The following is a 21018-nucleotide window of genomic DNA, read 5'->3' as shown; positions in this document are numbered from 1 at the left end:
TGCAGTGTTGTCTGGTGGAGGTGGTGGTAGTGGGGGGTGCTGGAAGTGTCTCTCCCCCTCCTCTTCTTCCCCCTCAAGAGAAGGCATTTATTTATTTATTGCATTTGTATCCCACATTTTCCCACCTCTTTGCAGGCTTAATGTGGCTTACAATACATCATGAATAGTGGAAACGTATAAGAAAGTATACATTTAGCATTACAGAAGGATCTTGGGTAACATGATAATGATGAAACATACTAGTAGTTAACAAGCAAATAATGTAAGGCAGTTCTGGATAGTTGTATAGAAGTTCATATTTGTTGATCTTTGTTGTCTTCCCAAGGGCCCTCCGGATTTTCTGGTACCTCCCATTCCCCTGGGTCCATAACAGTTTGCTGCTCCTCTGGGGCCCGTGGCTCTTCTGCGGCCTTTTGCTCCTCTGAGGCCTGCTGCTGCTGCAATGTATAAAAGGTTTGCCCTTGAGACCAGCACATTTTACATGGCTTGCATAGTGCAGGAGCTGGCTGTATGAGCCAGGGCTGGGGAGAGGTGTGGTCAGTGGTCATCCCTGGGGTATATGCCTGGGGTGTAAGATCCATGAGATGACGTGGCAGGGGACCCTGGAGACTGGTCTGGAAAGGAGCACACAGGATGTGTTAGCAGTGCTCAGTTATTCCTCAGCAGCATGTTTGGATTTGGGTTGTGACTATGGTACCTGTATCCAAGGGTTATGGGTTGGATTCCCAGTATGGCCATTTGTGGTGATGTGTTTGGTTTTTGGGAGAACTATTTCATTCAATGACTTAAAATTCATACTATCACATCCACTACATGCAAATACCAGGACATCTGGCAGGAGTATCATGAAATATTATCCTCCCCAGAAAGGGGGAATACAGATGTGAGCCACCCTGATCCCCTATAACAGGGAAAATGGATTTGTAAAGGGGTAATGACAGAAAAGGTGAAATTAGGTGGTAATGTTTTGGTGTCCCCTGCAGTAGCGGTTGCAATGTCAGTTTTAGTGGCTGATGGCATGTGAGCAAGGGGTTCCTCCTTCACCCATTCCTTTCCATGTCATCTCTTAGGTGGTGAGTTCAGTACAACACATATAGGGTTTGCAGCCACACTCTAGGGAGGGTAGCTGCAACCTCAGGTCTTGATCTGGGACAGAGGTGTTACAGCATTCTGCCCATTATGCTTTATTATTGCATACTTTATATATTTATGATTCTTTCCTAATTGATATGTGTGGCTTTATGTATGTAGCTTCATATTTTGTTATGACTTCTTTTTAGGTTGTTAGCCACATTGAACTTGAAATTGTACAGGAAAAATGTCATAAGTAAATAAATACATAAACAAATAAATAGGGGTGCTCTGTTTGTGATACTTACATCGGGTCACGATGCGCTGTTGCACACATCAGATCATGTCCGGGTTTTTCCACCGGACGTGCCAGTACCGGCGCCTCAGGGATTCAAGCTCCTTACTAATCCCAAGGAGCCTGCAAGATACAAGTTTGTACACCAGGGTTCAGGGGATGGCCCTTCTTGCCTTCATAGACATAATTCCTTTGGAAGCCAGGTTGTGCAATGGCCAATGGCCCTCACATTGGGAGAGACAGATAGCACTGAAGGGGGGGGGGGGAACATTACATAGGCACAGGTGATCTGTTAGTTGAGGTGGACATGGGGACAGAGAGTGCCCTTTCTGAGCAGCATGTGCAGTATTGCAGGGATGTGGGAATGGCCAGTGAGTGACACCTGGTGTTCCTGTCTAGGACACTGAATATATTTATGGATGTGGATATGCACATATTCCTGATTACTCTTGAATGAGAGACTTCAGTAAGTGTTTGGATTGGTCAGAGAGCTCCTACATGTGCTGCAACAGGAGGGGACCTCAGTGCCCATGTCCAGTGTTGGTGGGGGGAGGGGGGCTGCCATTGCTGTACACTTACCTTGCCATGGTGTCTCTTATAATGGTCCAGGCCCTTATGGAGACATTCCTAGGGAGCAGGTGATGATTCCACATAAAGAGGCACCGTTTGTGCCTTAGGAACGGCTGAATGAGCAGCTGTGTTTCGGGCACTTTATAATTTAGCTCTCTCCTCAGTGCCATTTTGCTCTCTGAATGAACGCTCTTACACATGTAGAGCCTTATATGGACGTTTGGCACATGGAGATGGCATTTCTAGCGTGACTATGTATGTTTTAAGAGGCGCTGGGACATTTTACGTGATGGACTTTCTACAGCATTTGGAAACCGCAAGACGTCTCCTATGGCACATTAGACGTTTCCATTATTCATTGTCGATATTTTGGAACGTGCAAAAACGTCTATAATGTTTTCTCATTATATGCTGCATTCATTGGACGTTTTTAAGTGTTTTGCTCCCTACAATAGATAATCCCTTTTATTTTTATTTCTCCTGTGCTGTACTGCTTACAGAAAATGTGATTTCAGTGTTTCCTTTTCTAATTTCGGTCCTTTATTCTGTAATTGGTGAGGATTGGTCTGTGTTCTGTGAGTGACCAAGGTGAGAGATTCTGCTGACATGTAATTTGTGCGTGAATCCATAGGAGTCTGATCTGTCTGGCTTTTCCAATAGGAAGCATATTGCGGTTCTGTATATTCACTGCTGCCTTTTTAAATTGGTGCTGTTAAGCTTGCTACATAGGCTCTGAGAAGCATCTTTGCAGGATTTAGTGTTACTTCACAAAGCAATTTGGCAGACAATCCTTTATTTGTCTGCCCCTTCATAAGGAGAAAGGGGTGGAAGGAACACTGTCAGGAACTCCAGGGACTTGAACTGGTTCATGTCAGCTTCAGAAAGGAGAGGAAGCAGTAGAACTAGAAGAAGGGACAAGAAGACTTTATAAAGTAAAGTTCAAGGATATGTGACACTGCAGTAATTATTTTCCAGGATACTCTGATGTGTGTCGAGAGGCTGACCAGACTCAAGTCTACTATAATGGTAAAGTTTAAGTTATGGGATAATGCAACTTCATTAAAAAAATATCAGTGCTTCCAAGGTTTCCATAAGTGTGCATGTTGTTTATGTTGATGCAGGACAGACCTTTTACTTAGAAATCCGTTATCAAGTGCACTCTAAGGCATTATTTAGGAGTATACCAAGCACTACTCACACCTATATGCCTAGTGCCCACCCATGTTAACTCTGGGCACCCCCAAAATATCAGGTCTCACTGTGCCCCTGGGGTGAAGCAAGGTCTAATTCTCATACACCAGCTGACAAATGAGACACATGCTTTCACTGTCCCTTTTCATGGAGATGAAGCAGCTAAGGGACAGCTCTTCTCTCCTGGGCTGGAAGAGATTCTGGATTGTCCTGGCAGTGTCTAGTTTTTCAGAGGTTACATAGTAACATAGTAGATGACGGGAGAAAAAGACCAGCACGGTCCATCTAGTCTGCCCACGATAAACTCATATGTGTATACCTTACCTTGATTTGTACCTGTCTTTTTCAGGGCACAGACCGTATAAGTCTGTCCAGCAGTATTTCCCACCTCCCAACCACCAGTCCCGCCTCCCATCACCGGCTCCGGCACAGACCCCGTATAAGTCTGCCCTCCCCTATCCTAGTCTCTCAACCACCAACCCCTCTTCACCCCGCCACCCAATTTCAGCTAAGCTTCTGTGGATCCATTCTTTCTGCACAGGATTCCTTTATGCCTATCCCACGCATGTTTGAATTCCGTTACCGTTTTCATCTCCACCACCTCCCGCGGGAGGGCATTCCAAGCGTTCACCACCCTCTCCGTGAAGAAATACTTCCTGACATCTTTCCTGAGTCTGCCCCCCTTCAATCTCATTTCATGTCCTCTCGTTCTACTGCCTTCCCATCTCCGGAAAAGATTTGTTTGCGGATTAATACCTTTCAAATATTTGAATGTCTGTATCATATCACCCCTGTTCCTCCTTTCCTCCAGAGTAGAGTATACATGTTCAGGTCAGCAAGTCTCTCTTCATACATCTTGGAACGCAACTCCCATACCATCCTCGTAGCTTTTCTTTGCACCGCTTCCATTTTTTAAACATCCTTCGCAAGGTACGGCCTCCAAAACTGAACACAATACTCCAGGTGGGGCCTCACCAACGTCTTATACAGGGGCATTAAAACCTCCTTTCTTCTGCTGGTCACACCTCTCTCTATACAGCCTAGCAACCTTCTCGCTACGGCCACCGCCTTGTCGCACTGTTTCATCGCCTTCAGGTCCTCAGATACTATCACCCCAAGATCCCTCTCCCCGTCCGTGTCTATCAGGGTCTCCCCACCTAACACATACGCCTCCCTTGGATTTCTACTCCCTAAGTGCATCACTTTGCATTTCTTCGCATTGAATTTTAATTGCCAAACGTTAGACCATTCTTCCAGCTTCTTCAGATCTTTTTTCATGTTTTCCACTCCCTCCGGGGTGTCCACTCTGTTGCAAATCTTGGTGTCATCCGCAAAAAGGCAAACTTTACCTTCTAACCCTTCGGCAATGTCACTCACAAATATATTGAACAGAATGGGCCCCAGCACCGATCCCTGAGGCACTCCACTACTCACCTTTCCCTCCTCCGAGCGAACTCCATTTACCACCACCCTCTGGCGTCTGCCCGTCAACCAGTTCCTAATCCAGTTCACCACTTCGGGTCCTATCTTCAGCCCTTCTAGTTTATTCAAGAGCCTCCTGTGGGGAACCGTGTCAAAAGCCTTGCTGAAATCTAAGTAGATGACGTCCATAGCACGTCCTTGATTTAATTCTCCTGTCACCCAGTCAAAGAATTCAATGAGATTCGTTTGGCACGATTTCCCTTTGGTGAAACCATGTTGTCTCGGATCTTGCAACTTATTGGCTTCCAGGAAATTCACTATCCTTTCCTTCAGCATGGCTTCCATTACTTTTCCAATAACCGAAGTGAGGCTTACCAGCCTGTAGTTTCCAGCTTCTTCCCTATCCCCACTTTTGTGAAGAGGGACCACCTCCGTCGTTCTCCAATCCCTCGGAACCTCTCCCGTCTCCAAGGATTTATTAAACAAATCTTTAAGAGGACCCGCCAGAACCTCTGTGAGCTCCCTCAGTATTCTGGGGTGGATCCCGTCCGGCCCCATGGCTTTAGCTTTCCAAGTTGTTCATACACACTCTCTTCCGTGAACGGTGCTCTATCCACCTCATTCTCAGGTGTACTTTTGTCAGTCCCTCTCGGTCCTTCCCCAGGATTTTCTTCAGTAAAAACAGAACAAAAGTATCTATTTAGCAAATTGGCTTTTTCTTCATCATTTTCTACATAGCGTTTTGCTGTATCTTTTAGTCTCACAATCCCCTTTTTAGTCATTCTTCTTTCACTAATATACCTGAAGAAGTTTTTGTCTCCCCTCCGTACATTTCTAGCCACTTGTTCTTCCGCTTGCGCCTTCGCCAGACGTACCTCTCTCTGGCTTCTTTCAGTTTCATCCGGTATTCCTCCCCGTGTTCCTCTACTTGAGATTTTTTGTATTTCTGGAACGCTAACTCTTTAGCCTTTATTTTCTCAGCCACTTGCTTTGAAAACCATATCGGTTTCCTTTTTCTCTTGCTTTTATTTACTCTCCTTACATAAAGGTCTGTGGCCCTGTTTATTACTTCTTTCAGCTTGGACCACTGTCCTTCCACGTGTTGTGCGTTCTCGCAGCCCATCAGCTCCTTCCTCAGGTATTCCCCCATTTTGTTAAAGTCAGTTCACTTGAAGTTCAGGACTTTGAGTTTAGAGTGGCCGCTAACCACATGAGCCGTTATATCAAAACAAACTGTTTGATGGTCACTGCTTCCCAGGTGCGCAGCCACTCGGACATTTGACACACTATCCCCATTCGTGAGCACCAGATCCAGCGTCGCTCCCTCCCTTGTGGGTTCCGTCACCATTTGTCTGAGCAGAGCACTTTGGAAAGCATCCACAATCTCTCTACTTCTTTCCGATTTCGCAGAAGGAACCTTCCAATCTACATCTGGCAGATTAAAATCTCCCAACAACAGCACCTCTCTTTTCTTCCCCAACTTTTGAATATCAGCGATCAGATCTTTATCCAGTTCCTCCAATTGTGTCGGGGGTCTGTAGACAACACCCACGTGGACCAAGGTTCTATCCTCTCTTTTTAAGGTGATCCATATCGCTTCTTCCTTTCCCCACTTCCCTGTCATTTCAGTCGCTGCAATATCATTTCTCACATACAGAGCTACTCCACCACCTTTACGTCCCTCTCTATCCTTCCTAAAAAGATTATAGCCTGGTATGTTTACATCCCATTCATGGGAACCATTGAGCCATGTCTCTGTGACTGCAACTATGTCCAAGTCAGTCTCCAACATCAGGGCTTGAAGGTCATGAATTTTATTGCTTAGACTGTGAGCATTTGTGGTCATTGCTTTCCAACTACATTTCCTAGTATGTGTTTTGGGTTTAGTGATTTGTGAGTGTCTTTTCTCTTTGGGTACCTTCTCCTCTTTTTGTTCCCTCTTCCTTGTTTTTTCTTTTTCTTGTGGCAGTAGGTTGTGGCAGTAGCAAGTTTCTGTCAAGGTCACATTGGGGGTGGTGGGGGAGAGCAACTTCTGCCATCTGGACTAGAAGAAGCATGAAAGTTCTCAGGCCACTCAGAGGTTTCAGTGGCTATGGGAATGGACAGTCCTGGTCTGTAGGTTGTTTTCACTCATGCTATGTGGGGTTCTCTTAGTGTGGATTGCCTCAGGATAGAAAAAATATGGGCCTGCCTATGAGAAAGGGAGAGCAGCACTCTGAGACACTCAACATACAAATACAGCAGGAACAACTAAAGTGAGACCCCAGCGAAGGGGAAAGCAGTATCCAGAGAAACCTGCTGCTAACATCTGAAGAAAGATCAAGAGTAAGAGGAAGAAAAAGCTGCTCCCAAAAAGCTATCAAATATGAGTATAACATGAGACTATTGAAAGAGACCACAGGAAGCAGGCCCTATCTGACAAAATGAAGTGATGCTACGGGATTACAATAAAACACCTTTGCTCTGTACACAGAAGGATTAGAAAAATAAAAGAAATCAAATCAGCAGAGAGTGTACGAGTGAAGAAACAGGTCTGCAATCTGTTATAGTGCTGATTGAATCAGAAGTAATTAGTTGCTGTAATTACCATATTGGACATGGAGTTGCAGCAAACGGCCTTACATCCAAACGCAGAGGTGGATATTGAGATGCAGAGTTCCAGGAGCAGCAGAACCAGCAGAATACCTTCAATGCCTGGGATCACCGCCTAAGGACACAGCAAAAAGGCAAGTGTATTTGTTTAATTTCCGTGCATTTTCTTGCCTTATATGAACTGCATTTACAAAGTGCTTTTCATATGTGAGCCTGGCCAGATATATAAAAGCCAGTAAGGCTATTCTGTACATTTGTAAGCACATTTTTAGAAGTCGTCACTGTTGACTAAGTTGACTAGGATAAAAGCACTGGAAAAGAGGATGTAAACTTCATGGGGTTGATATTAAGAGCAATTTAAGCGGGCTAGAGAGAGGCTCTGGCCCGCTTAAATTACCTGCCACCACCCAACCGCTGATATTTGGCGACACTGAACCAGGCAGTGCTGCTGAACATCAACTCTGACCGGCTCCCCAAAAAAGTAGGCCAGTCAGGGGTGGGTCAGGGGGCAGTGTTGTGGAGGAGCCATTGCTGATGTGGGTGCCAGCGGTATTCGTCCACGACCCGTATAAGCTTAAGCGGGTGAATTTAGGAGAGCTCAAAAGCTTATGCAAGCCCTAGCTGAATATCGGGGCCGGGGGGACTAACCTAAACTTCTTTTTTTTTAATTCGAGCCCCTCCCCCCTCCAGGCCTTGATGCATCTGTCTCTCTCCCTCTCCACAGCCCCATCTGCCTCTTCTACTCCCCCTAAATGCCCCCCACCCCAACCCTTCAGTAGTTCAGGTTGATCCTTGGTAGTTTAGTGGTGGTCATTGAGGGCAGAATAGAGACCCATTGCTCCTGCCCCTTATTGCACTTTTACAAAATGGCTGCTGTAACCTTTCATGGTGCTTTATGTAGTACTACGAGCAGCCGCGAGAGGTCGTGGGCCCTGACTGAATGTCAGCTGGGCCCGCATATGCTCCGCTGCCAAGCCTGCCCACATGTAGCCCTCAATATTCAGTGTTAGTGTCCGGACATAGGGGCTAATTTAGTATTTTTAAAAAAAACCGCTGACCACCACCGGCTAAATATCGGGGGCATGTGTTTGTACTTGATCTGACTCATTTTATTTTTTTTTTCTATTGATTGAGTGAGTGAGATTTATTATGTCATCACATTATGGGATGCCACTACTTCATAGCAAATCACAGTTTTTGGTATGAAACCATACGTCAAGAAAACATGAGCTCAACGTCAAAGAGTCACTGCAGAGGGGAAACTACATTTCATTTTCTCTTTAACAAATTTTTTCAGCACAGGGAGGTTTAAGACGGTGAGTCTCATAGTCTGCTCCTGACCATGTAAGAAAAGAAAACTTACCAGAAACGCATACACCCTGCGGTAACATAAAACATCATCCCTCTGACATGGAATGTTTATATAGATGACAAAGCCAAGATCAATACAAATAATAATTATTCCAACAAAAGCAGCAAGGGAGCTGACAATATTCATCCCCAAGCTTCCCTTTACCTGGAAAAGTAGAAGAAAAACAAGTTATCCCTTTTCATCTGTTTCTTATTTTCTATCAACTTCTTTAACCTTCATGTTTTATGACCATATTCATCAACATCACCACCACCCTCTACCCGCATACCCTAGTGGTTATAGCAGGAGTTAAAAAGCAGAAATGCCACAGATCAATCGTGTTGCTGTACCTTGTGATCTTAGACAAGCTACTTCACACTCCATTGCTCTCCTTGAGTAACTACTGAACAGGTGAGAGCTAATTCCAAATCCCTTCCCTGTTCTTTACAAAAATCTTTACTAGCATTATCCTGCCACCCAGAAGAACTAATAATTCTGTTCTCCTACTTCCAAGCTCACCTGCAGCTTGTTCCAAATAGAAAGTGCAGTCTGCAGAAATGATGGGTTTATAGCAGGGGTTGGCAACCAATTGTACTGTGTGTGCCACTCATTCCAGACTGAATGACAGTGAACAATCGCATGCCACCATGTATTTCTTCATGCTCCCCGCCACTGCCCCCCCCCCCCCCCACCACTGCCATATTAAAATTTATACCTTGGCTTGCAGGGATGCCTAAGCCCCGCCTATTGAAAATTTTATCTGCCTGAGCTCCTTGTGCTGTCTGAGCACTGGGTCAATTGGCGACGCTTCTAGCTGCTGACGCTGGCCCTCCCGCGTATGCTCAGTTCATGAGCTAAAAATACACGAGGGTCCTGCATCTGTAGCTGGAAGAATGCTACTGACTGCACTGCTACTCTGACAACCACCATGCGTGCCACACAAGACCTTTTGAAATGCCACCTTGTGGCACTCATGCCATAGGTTACCGATTCCTGGTTTATAGTCGCTTACCAAACATATATTTGCATGATTCTGAGCTGCGACAGACAGGGATCCTGAAATGATGAACTGAGAAAGAACAAAAAAATAAATGCAATTATAAATATTGAAAAGGTTTGCAAGACTAATTTCTCATGTGATGCACCAGTAAATTCAATATGTCATTTGGTATCATATAGGTATATATGTGCTTTTATAAATTGTCTGGCTGATAGTGCTATTTAAGTGACCAGGAACAGCTCCTGGCCGGTTAAATAGCACTGAGCTGGCTCTACGCTAATATTCAGCATGAGATAGCTGGTTATCTCTGCTGAATATTAGCATTTAACGCATGGAGGCTAATTGGCTGTAACACGGCTAGCTGCGAACATTCAGTGCTTGGCCGGCTGAGATTGGTGGCCGAACAGAGCCACCTAAATAGCAGACTCATCTTTGGGCACTATAAAAACTTAACCAGCCAGTGCTGAATATTGACTTGGCAGGTTAACTGCAATGCTCATGACTACGTGAGTTAGAATGCAGTGTCATGCAGCACAGTTAACAGGTAATTCATGCAATTGCTGATTAGTTCACTTTAGTAAAAGGCCCTGTACTCTTATTTACAAAAGAATTTTGTTAAAAGTCTTGAACAGAAGAAAGTCATTTGAAAAAAAAAAAAAAGGCTCCAAAATAACTTGATTTTATTGCCACGTGACGTTCTTATTGACACAGGCTGTCTTCTCCTGGCACTTACAGTGACCTGGCTGAAACCAGATGAGATATTCCTTACTCACTGTCTTCCCCCTAGTTGCACTTCTTTTTCATGCTGCAGAGCCTCCTTTTCAATTTCTAACTCTCTTGCTCCACTTAAACCCATCACAGAACTACCTACCTATTCTGACTTGCTTCTTCTTCGGCTTTCTCCCCTGCTGTCTCTTCACTTGCTCCACTGTTACATTCCTCCTACTTTTGACACTGCCACCTGGAACTCTCTCTCTCTTTCAATCTCTGATGACAGCTATTACTCATTTTACTAATCTCCCAATACTTGACGACTTTCCCATGCATAGGATCAATATTTTCTTACTTTCTGACCTAAGACTTTGACAACTTGTACCTTTCCCAACACACATGAGATCTTGTTCTTTCATCTCAAAAGATTCCTAAAGACTTTTTCCTTCCAACTCCTTGGTCGTATCCCTTGACCCTGTTACTCAACTTCCTCCATGTACCTTATTCCCCTGCGCCTCGACTTTGATGGCCACTCAGAATCTGAGCAAGCTGATCTGTGGGACTCAATTCTCAAAGGAATCTTAGTTTTACCACAATCTAATTCTCCCCCACAACGACAGTCCCCAATCAGACCAAAATCATGGTTTTAAAAGGGGTTATTTCTTCTCAAGTCCAAGACTAGAAAGGCGGAGCAATATTATAGTAGGTTTAGAACACCAGATTCCCTACACAGCTATAATTGCACTTACTGTTTTTACCAACGAAAAATAAAGAAGGCTAAGAAATTCTAATATACCTCTCAAATTAACAAAGCAACTAAATGGCCGAAAAATTATTTTCAGTACTATCCCAATTAGTCCCTTCAAAAACCATGGTGATTCACTCTTTTTTGTTTCACCCATTGCTGATGAACGAGCTCATTTTTTCATAAATAAAATATAGGAACTAGTGCCAGATTTCTCATAAGCTGAGACAAGTCCTGTTTCAAGATTAGGGAAAAGGGAATGGGGCTTGATATACCGCCTTTCTGTGTTTTTTTGCAACTACATTCAAAGTGGTTTACATGGGGCAATGGAGGATTAAGTGACTTGCCCAGAGCCACAAGGAGCTGCAGTGGGAATCAAACCCAGTTTGCCAGGATCAAAGTCCACTGCACTAACCACTAGGAAATACTGCCTTTCACTGGTTATAATCAAAGCAGTTCTCACATTATATACAGATACTTATTTTGTACCTGGGGCAATGGAGGATTAAGTGACTTGCCCAGAGTCACAAGGAGCTGCAGCAGGAATTGAACCTAGTTCCCCACGTTATCAGGCTGCTGTACTAAGCATTAGGTTACCTGTCCACTCTGCAAGGTAATACCCAGTGCTTTTTTTGTAGAAAAAAAAGTGCCGGTACTTATTATGGGTGGGGTCACCACATATGACTCCACCCCTATTATAACCACACCCACATTAGTCACACCCCTTATACCAGCCATGACGCATATAAACAGACATCATTGAAAATATTATACTAGTATAGGAGAAAAAAATAACGTGATATTTTTTCATTATAAATAATTTCTGTAAGCTGTTACAGCTCCAGTATACCCAGTGCAAAATAAGACAGCAGATGTAAATTCTCAAATAGGACATATTCCAAACACTAAAAGGAAAATAAAATGATTTTTTTCTACCTTTGTTTTCTTGTGACTTTGTTTTTCTATCCATATTGGTCCCAGTCTCTGATTCTGCTGCTCTCTATCTGTTCTTTTAACTCCGTTTCCAGGGCTTCCTTTCCATATATTTCTTTACTTTCCTCCTTTCTTCTTCATTTCTTGCCCTACATCCATAAGTAAAAGCTGGGTCCTCCTCCGTGGAATTGACTGGAGGAGGTATAACGTGGATCCAGCTTTTGCCTATTTTCTCCATCCATGTGCAGTATTTCTCCTCTCTTCCCTTTCCCTCATCTTCATCCATGTGCATCTTCTTTTTTCTTTCCTCCCCTCCATCCATGTCTAGCACTTCTCCTCTCTCCTCACCTCCATCAATGTCCAGCATTTCTCCTCTCTCTTCCCTCCCCTGTATCCATATAAAGCAATAATTCTCTCTCCCCTCTCCTCCATCCAAGTCCAGCATTTCTCCTCTCTCCCCGCCAACTCCTCCATCCATCCATGTCCAGCAATGCTCCTCTATCTCCAGCTCTCCTCTCCATCCATTTCCAGTATTTCTCCTCTCTCCACTGCCCTCCCCTCCCATCCATGTGCATCTCCTTCCTGTCTTCCCTTTCCTCCATCCATATCCAGCATGTCTCCTCTCTCCCCTGCCCTCCCCTCCCATGTCCAACGATTCTCCTCTATCCCGTTCTCCCCTGCCATCCATGTCCAGTGAATCTTTCTTCACTGACCTCCCCTCCCATCCATGTCCATTATGTCTCCTCTCTCCCTTGCCCTCCCCTCTCATCCATGTGCAGCGATTCTCCTCTGCCCCCTGTCCTCTCCTCCCATCCATGTCCAGCGATTCTCCTCTCTCCCCTGCCCTCCTCTCCCATCCATGTCCAGTGATTCTCCTCTCTCCCCTGCCCTCCCCTCCCATCCATGTCCAGCATGTTTCATCTCTCCCCTGCCCCTACCCTCCCATCCATGTCCAGCGATTCTCTCCCCTGCCCTCCCCTGCCATCCATGTCCAGATAATCTCTCTCCCCTGCCCTCCCCTCCCATCCATGTCCAGCAATTCTTTCTTCCCTGCCCTCTCCTCTCATCCTTGTCCAGCACGTCTCCTCTCTCCTCTGCCCTCCCCTCCTATCCAGGTCCAGCAATTCTATCTTCCCTGCCTTCCCCTCAAATCCATGTCCAGCGATTCTCCTTTCTCCGCACCCCTCCATGTCCAGCAATTCTCATCTCTCCCCTGCCCTCCATTCCCTCCACTTCCAGTGATTCATTCAAACCCTAGCCCCTCCGCCCTCCCTCAGCTCCCCACCCCACCCACCCTCAGCTCCCCTACTTTCCTTGAAATCTTTAATTTACCCTAAGTCGTGGCGAACCGGCAGTAAAAACAGCTGGCAGGCAAGCAGGTAGGCTTGCCTCCTCATCGCTTCCCTTCCCTCTCAGCGCGTCCCGCCCTCGCAGAAAGGAAATTACATCAGAGGAAGGCGGGATGTGCTGAGAAGGAAGGGAAGCGACAAGGAGGCAAGCCTGCCTGCCAGCTGTTTTTACTGCTGTTTCGCTGTGCCTTCAGGTAAATTAAAGATTTCACGGAAAATCGGGAAGCTGAGGGAGGGAGGGCCGGAGGGGGAGCACGGGTGCACGAACGGAAGGGAGCGGGCAGGTGAGCTGGACCTCACAAAAATGGTGCCGGTACACCATACCGGCGCATACCGGCACAAAAAAACACTGGTAATACCAGTCCCAATAGTCTTGCACCATCGTTATCAGACTCATGGACCTCATTTAGGGGGTCTTTTACTAAGGCGTGCTCACGTTTTTAGCACGCTAAAAGATAGAGACGTCCATAGGAATGCATTGGTGTCTCTAACATTCAGCGTGTGCCTATTTTTAGCGTGCGCTAAAATTGTGAGCGTGCCTTAGTATAAGACCCCCTTTGTTCTGTCCTCTTACAGCCTTGCAGTAGTTTATAATGTGATTCTAAAATGTGTGTAATGCTTTTACTGTTCTCATTTCTAAGGACCTTCACTGTTGTAGTTTCGTCTGCAAAGATATGTGAGCAAGGCATTGTGTGTAATGTAGTTCACAGGCAATACAACCACACTTGACTGTATGAATAAGACCGGTTACCACTGGTTGTGAGGCTGCCCAGACCTCTTTTCTCTCTCAGCCAAGCCTGGCTCCTATGTCTACCTGCTATCATTTCCTGTTCAGTCTTACTATCTCTGTCCTGAGAGGTCAGCCATGGACCTTTCCCTCCAATCAAGATCCATCCTCTAGGTCCACCCCTTGCTACCCAATGGCAGGCTCTGTCCCCATTGGTCTCTATCTGCTCCTCCTTGAGCCTGTGTGAGGCTTAACACCTCTTTGTCCCTTCAGCCATGAGGCATTCCACCATCTTGCTAGAGACATGGAGCATGCACCATCTTATTCCAGACAGCTCTGCCCAGCTGAAACTCCCTGCAACGAACCTGGTTTTTTACCTTGAAAATATCTCCTCCCTAATGAGATATCGCACATTCCAGTCACCCAGCTTTGAAGCACTTCTTCCTGTTCAACTATCTTTCTCCCCTGCTATAAAGCTACCTCTCCTCAGATATCCACCTCCAACAGCTCTCAGATTAAGGAGTCTGTGTGCCCTGGAGCAGCACTTCTGAACATCTGTCTGTGAGTAAATTTATTATTATTATTAGCATTTGTATAGCACTACCAGATGCATGCAGCGCTGAACACCTGACACAGAGAAATTTTGCTGAAAATGTCCAAAACTCCAGTTGCGTACATGGCCATTTTCAAACCAAAAAATGTCCAGCTTTTTGTTTTGAAAATGGCCATTTGCTAGATGTTTTTCTGATCAGTGCATCTATCTTTTTGGACCATTAAAAAAAAAAAGCACAAAACAAGCCATTGGGATGTATGGGTGGTCAGTATTCTTAGTAGACTGGCCACACAGACATCCCAGCAGAGCAGCGAGGCACCCTAGGGAGCTCTGCAGTGGACTTCATATAAAAGGTTTCAGGTACACATCTCACCGTCATCCCCTTATATTGTATGGTGAGCCCTCCAAAACCCACCAAAAACCTACTGTACCCAACTGTACTACAATAGTCTTTATATCTGCAGGTGTCACCTATATGTGTATACAAGAGGTGTTTTTTTTTCGGGGGGGGGGGGGGGGTCACACTTTCTATCACAAGTAAGTGGGATATGGGCCTGGGTCCCCTTCTCTACAGTGCACTGCACTAACCACTAGGCTACTCCAGGGACCTGCTTGCTACTCTAACAGGACTGGCCATAACATTTGAAGCTGTTTCTTTCATATCTTTGGGAGGAGGGAGGGGGTCAGTGACCATTGGGGGAGTAAGGGGGTTATGTCTTAATCCCTCCATTGGTCATCTGGTCATTTACGGCACCTTTTTGTGACTTAGTTGTGACTGAAACAGGTCATAAAATCCTGATTGCCATGTTTTGAACCTCCTATATATGAGCAGGTACTGAGGGAGTCTGGAGTAAATAATACTGCCATAATTGAGATGAGAGGCATTGATAGGCAGATGATCAAAAGCCAATGGGCTTTACAGGACCTATGATCAGAGATAATTGCATGCAAATTTAAGCATGCAATTCTCTCTGATCATGGGGCAGAAGTGCAGGAGGATTGTGCCTGAGCCTGCACTTGTTTGACAGATCTGGGCTGTCAAAAGCCCAGACCTGTCAAACACAGGGGATGGAGGTCCATGGGACCACCAGACCCCAAGTACCCCCGCCCGAGCCAAGTGAAATGGGGGATGGAGATCCAGCGGACCTCCTGTCTCAGCGAGCCAAACCCCCTCTCCCTGACACAGGTTCAGTAGCCCCAGCAGGAACCCCAAGTTGACCCCCCCCCCTTAGCAACAGGGGGCTGGAGGTCTGGTGGACCTCTGGTCCCTCTGACCCAGGTTCAGAGGGGCTGGAGATCTCCAGCCCCCCCCCCCTAATATCCCTCAGATGTCTCTGGTGGCCCAGTGGGCCGTGTGTGAATCCCCCTCCCCCACCTGGTGAACTAGTGGCCCTTCCCCACCCCCCTACCTTAAGTTGGAGGAGAGAGGTGGCTGGGCTTCAAGCCCTGCCCAGTGCATCCCAGGATGCTCTGGGCAGCCGATGGAAGAGGAGGGAGGCCATTAACGTTATATATATCATAGTCTGTCCATGTGCAGAACTTTACGTAGGGAAGACAAAAAGGAAAGTTAGAACCAGGCTACTTGAACACAAGAGCTGTTTGAAAAGAAAAATCATTGCAGTGCCTCTTGTACAACATTGCATTGAATGTAACCATTTTTTGAACAGCTGGAATTTTGTGTTATTAAGATAGGAGTACTTGGAAGAAAAGAAATGTAAATGGTATTTTTTTTGAAAAAAGAGCAGAGGTATATTTATGACCGTAACACTGTTGCTCCACAGGGACTGAACAGTGACCTAGATTTAAAAGTATTTTTTTTATAAAGTTTATTTCATGTTTCTTGAAGTCTACTTTGGGTCAATTAGATCTAATAGTATGTGTTTAGACTTCTTCCACTGCATTTGTAGCCTTTTTTATTTGTAGTTTTGCATCTTTGTACACTGATATCAACTAGGCACTTTTGCATTTACATTTTTGTATACCTCCGCATGCTTGTAAAGCGATTGTGGCTGTCTTTTACATAGTTTAACTGGAGAAATAGAGTGTCCATGCTGGCTATGACTCTAAGCCATACATAATTTTCTTTGGTTGCATTTCCTTGTATAATTTTGTAAGCCATGTTGAATGACTATGCCAGTCCTTCATTTTACATTTACATGGACACTTACACCCTGCAAGATTCCAAAAGATCTCCATAAGAACATAAGAGTAGCCATACTTGGTCAGACCAATGATCCATCTAGCCCAGTATCCTGTTTCCAACAGTGGCCAAGCCAGGTCACAAGTACCTGGCAGAAACCCAAATAATGGTATACCTGATGCATTCCACTTTAACATCAGTGCCAAAAAAGCGCCCCGTCCCCACAAGTTCTGACCCCAACCACACGAGCCTCAAGCAGTTATGATTTTATATTTAAATAGTTTTAGTATCAAAAGGAACAATATATAACAACTGTCGCTTATAAATGCCTAATCTCTGCAACACAACCAAACTAAAGCATGTAATGGACATAACACAACTCTTCCGTTCTCCGATTCCCTAATATGGCTGTGCCACATGAACTTGATCTTACCACAACATCACCCCTGTATTTTATCACACCGGAGCCTGCAAAGGCCTCTCCGGTACTATGTAAGCCACATTGTGCCTACAAATAGGTGGGAAAATGTGGGATACAAATTTAACAAATAAATAAATACTGTAAATCACAAATAGAATATAATACAGATAAAGGATCAATAAATCCGCCTGCCCTGTCTCTCCTTCCGCCTCACAAACATCCCCTTCCCTACATTCTCTTCCTGCCCCAGGTCGAAGGGTGGCAGAAAGGGCCTGAGCTGTTATAACTTTCCCCAGCACAGGCACAAGAACACAAATGATCCAATTGGAATGAGCAACTGAAATAAACCCCATGCCATCCTCGTCCAATCCCAACAGTCTCTCTAAGATTGAGAAACACACTGCAGCAAACATTATTAGACAGAGATTGAAGCCAGTAAAATCAAGGAACAGTAGACAGTATAACCAGATTTACTGGGGGGGGGGGGGGGGGGGGGGAAGCTTCCTACTAGTTCAATGGGGAAATATATCTTCCAAGTTACCTAGTTTCAACAGTGAGATTCTAAGCATTATGGGAGACTCATGCATTATGGGACCTGTAGAATCAGGACTGCATATCCCACACTGCCAAAAGTCTCCCACGGCCCCACGCCGCTCTTGGGAATGGAAAAGTTGGATGCCCAGGGGAAAGGTAGGGGAAAATCGACCGTTCAAAAACATAGCCAATTCCCAAAGGTTTACAGTGTACCTCAAAGGAATTGACCACCATGCGGTTTACAATAAGAAAATAATAGCTAGGCATTACTAGTGAGCTACAGAATAAAAGACACGAATCAATTACTTATAGAACAATTTATAAAGGTAAGTTTTAAGTGTTTTCGTAAACCATTTAGACTGGGTGGTTAGTCTAATAACCAACAGTAGAGAATTCCACCAGTTAACTGATTGAAACGAAAAAAAAGTTATTAAAAACTGACCTATAGATGACACCCTTAGAGCTGGGATATTGTAATAATAATGCCAATCTAGGTCAAAAATCTTTATGGCTTTGTGAAAGAACCACCAGATCTAATAGATATTCTGGTGCAGACCCATGTATTATAGAAAAAGTGTTTGTACTTATTTTCCGGCAGATGGAGGATAACCAGTGGGACACAGTCACGCCAGGATACAAATTATATCGCAGTGATAGGTTTGATCAAATTGGTGGAGGGGTAGCATTCTATGTTAAAGAGGGCCTTGAATCAAATAGACTAAAAATTCTACAGGACACAAAACACATCTTGGAATCCCTATGGATTGAAATTCTATGTGTAAAGGGGAAAAGGATAGTGATAGGAGTGTACTACCGTCCACCTGGCCATGATGAAGAGGCAGATGTAGAAATGTTATCAGAAATTAGGGAGGCTAACAAACTAGGGAACACGACAATAATGGGTGATTTCAATTACACTGATATTGACCGGATAAATGTTTCATCAGTGCATGCTAGAGAGGTGAAATTCCTTGATGGAATCAATAACTGCTTTATGGAGCGGCTGGTTCAGGAGCCAACAAGAGGAAGAACAATTCTAGACTTAGGGGGTCTTTTATATAGGCATGCTGGCGTTTTTAATGAGCGTTAAAAATAGGCGTGCGCTAAACGCTAAAGATGCCCATAGGAATACATAGGCATCTTTAGCGTTTAGCACATGCCTATTTTTAACACGCACTAAAAATGCCAGTGCGCTTATGTAAAAGACCCCCCCCCCCCCCCAGTTCTTAGTAGAGCAAATGATCTGGTGCAGGAGGTAATGGTGCTGGGGCCTCTTGATAATGATGATCATAACATGATCAGATTTGATACAAGCTCTGAAGTAAGTACACACAGGAATTCCAATGTGTTAGCATTTAACTTTCAAAAAGGAGACTATGATAAAATGAGAAGAATGGTGAAAAAAAAATCTTAGAGGAGCAGCAGCAAAGGTCAAAAATTTACATCAGGAATGGATGCTGTTCAAAAATACCATCCTGGAAGCCCAGGCCAAATATATTCTGTTTATTAAATAAAAAGGAGGAAGGAAAACCAAACGACAGCCGGCATGGCTAAAAAGTGAGGTGAAGGAAGCTATTAGAGCTAAAAGAAAATCGTTCAGAACATGGAAAAAGGATCCAACTGAAAATAGGAAACTACATAAAGAATGGCAAATCAAATGCAAAGCGCTGATAAGGAAGGCAAAGAGAGACTTTGAAAGAAAGATTGTGTTGGAGGCAAAAATGCATGGTAAAAATGTTTAGGTATATTAAAATCAAGGAGCTGGCAAAAGAACCGGTTGGACTGCTAGATGACCAAGGGGTAAAAGGGGCACTCAGGGAACACAAGACCATAGCGGAGAGATTAAATTAATTCTTTACTTCAGTCTTCACTGAGGAAGATGTGGGAGAGATACTGGTGCCAGATATGGTATTCAATGCTGATGAGACAAAGAAACTGAATCAAATCTCTGTAAACCTGGAAAATGTAAAGGGGCAATTTGACAAATTAAGGAGTAGCAAATCGCCAGGACCGGATGGTATACATCCCAGAGTATTGATAGAATTGAAAAATGAACTTGCAGAACTATTGTTAGTAATATGTAATTTATCTATAAAATCAAGCATGGTACGGGAAGGGTGGCCAATGTAACACCGGTGAGCCTGACTTCGGTGCTGGGTAAAATGGTAGACTACTATAAAGAACAAAAGTACAGAGCACATTCAAAAGCATGGATTAATGAGACAAAGCCAACATGGATTTAGTGAAGGGAAATCTTGCCTCACCAATTTACTACATTTCTTTGAAAGGGTTAAAGGAGCATATGGATATAGGTGAGCCGGTCGATATTGTGTGTCTGGATTTTCAAAAAGCATCTGACAAAGTAAGCAGCGCTGTGTATGCTTTGTAGCGCTATATAAATGCTAAATAGTAGTACCTTATGAAAGACTCCAGAGGAAATTGGAAATTCATGGGATAGGAGGTAGTGTTCTATTGTGGATTAAAAACTGGTTAAAGGATAGAAAACAGAGAGTAGGGTTAAATGGTCAGTACACTCAATGGAGAAGCGTAGGTAGTGGGGTTCCTCAGGGGTCTGTGTTGGGACCGCTGCTTTTTAACAAATTTATAAATGATATACATATGGGAATAACTAGTGAGGTAATTAAATTTGCCAACGACACAAAGTTATTCAAAGTTGTTAAATCGTAAGAGGATTGTGAAAAATTGCAAGACAACTTTATGAGACTGGGAGACTGGGCATCCACATGGGAGATGCGAGCAAGTGCAAAGTGATGCATGTGGGAAAGAGGAACCTGAACTATAGCTACGTGATGCAAGATTCCATGTTAGGAGTCACCGCCCAGGAAAAGGATCTAGGAGTAATCATTGACAATACTTTGAAACCCTCTGACAAGTGTGCTGCAGCGGCAAAGAAAGCAAATAGAATGTTAGGTATTATTAGGAAAGGAATGGAAAATAAAAACGAGGGTGTTATAATGCCTTTGTATCACTCCATGGTGTGACTGCACCTTGAATACTGTGTACAGGGCCGCCGAGAGGAGGGGACAGGGGGGACAAAAGTCCCCGGGCCTCCGGGGGGGGGGGGCGCAGTCCGGCCCGCCCTCGCTCCCAGAAATGCTAAATAGTAGTAGTAGTAGTAATTTTAAAGTGCCTCCCTCACCTTCGCAGCAAGCAGCAGCAGGCCACTCCTTCCTTCTGTGTCCTGCCCTCGCCTGACGTAATGTCCATGAGGGCGGGGCACGGAAAGAAGGAGAGGTCTACCGCTGTTTGCTGCAAAGGTGAGGGAGGCGCAAGGTTAGTGCACAGGGCCCGGGGGTGCAGAGAGGGCCCGGACAGGTAGCGGGAGGAGGGGGGGCCAGCGACCTCGGGTGGGGGGGGGGGGGGGTCTGGGGGCGGCCTTGTCCTGGGCCCGA

The 21018-nt window shown here is 44.8% G+C and overlaps 1 protein-coding gene across 1 annotated transcript in view; it reads right to left on the bottom strand.

Moving 5' to 3' along the window:
- LOC115481962 (membrane-spanning 4-domains subfamily A member 4A-like) overlaps positions 1-21018 on the bottom strand; it is an 86462-nt gene that overhangs the window by 17874 nt on the left and 47570 nt on the right. Inside the window, exons 4-6 of the mRNA XM_030221468.1 lie at positions 9505-9561; positions 8505-8657; positions 7137-7256 (exon numbers count right to left, since the gene is read on the bottom strand). Of these exons, the coding sequence (XP_030077328.1) occupies positions 7137-7256; positions 8505-8657; positions 9505-9561 (330 nt within the window). The remainder of the gene's footprint in view (positions 1-7136; positions 7257-8504; positions 8658-9504; positions 9562-21018) is intronic.

Source organism: Microcaecilia unicolor, chromosome 1 (genome assembly GCF_901765095.1).
Source record: "Microcaecilia unicolor chromosome 1, aMicUni1.1, whole genome shotgun sequence".
In the NCBI taxonomy this organism is placed as follows: Eukaryota; Metazoa; Chordata; class Amphibia; order Gymnophiona; family Siphonopidae; genus Microcaecilia; species Microcaecilia unicolor.
Note: the sequence above shows the minus strand (reverse complement) of the source record. Positions and strands in the feature narration are given on the sequence as shown.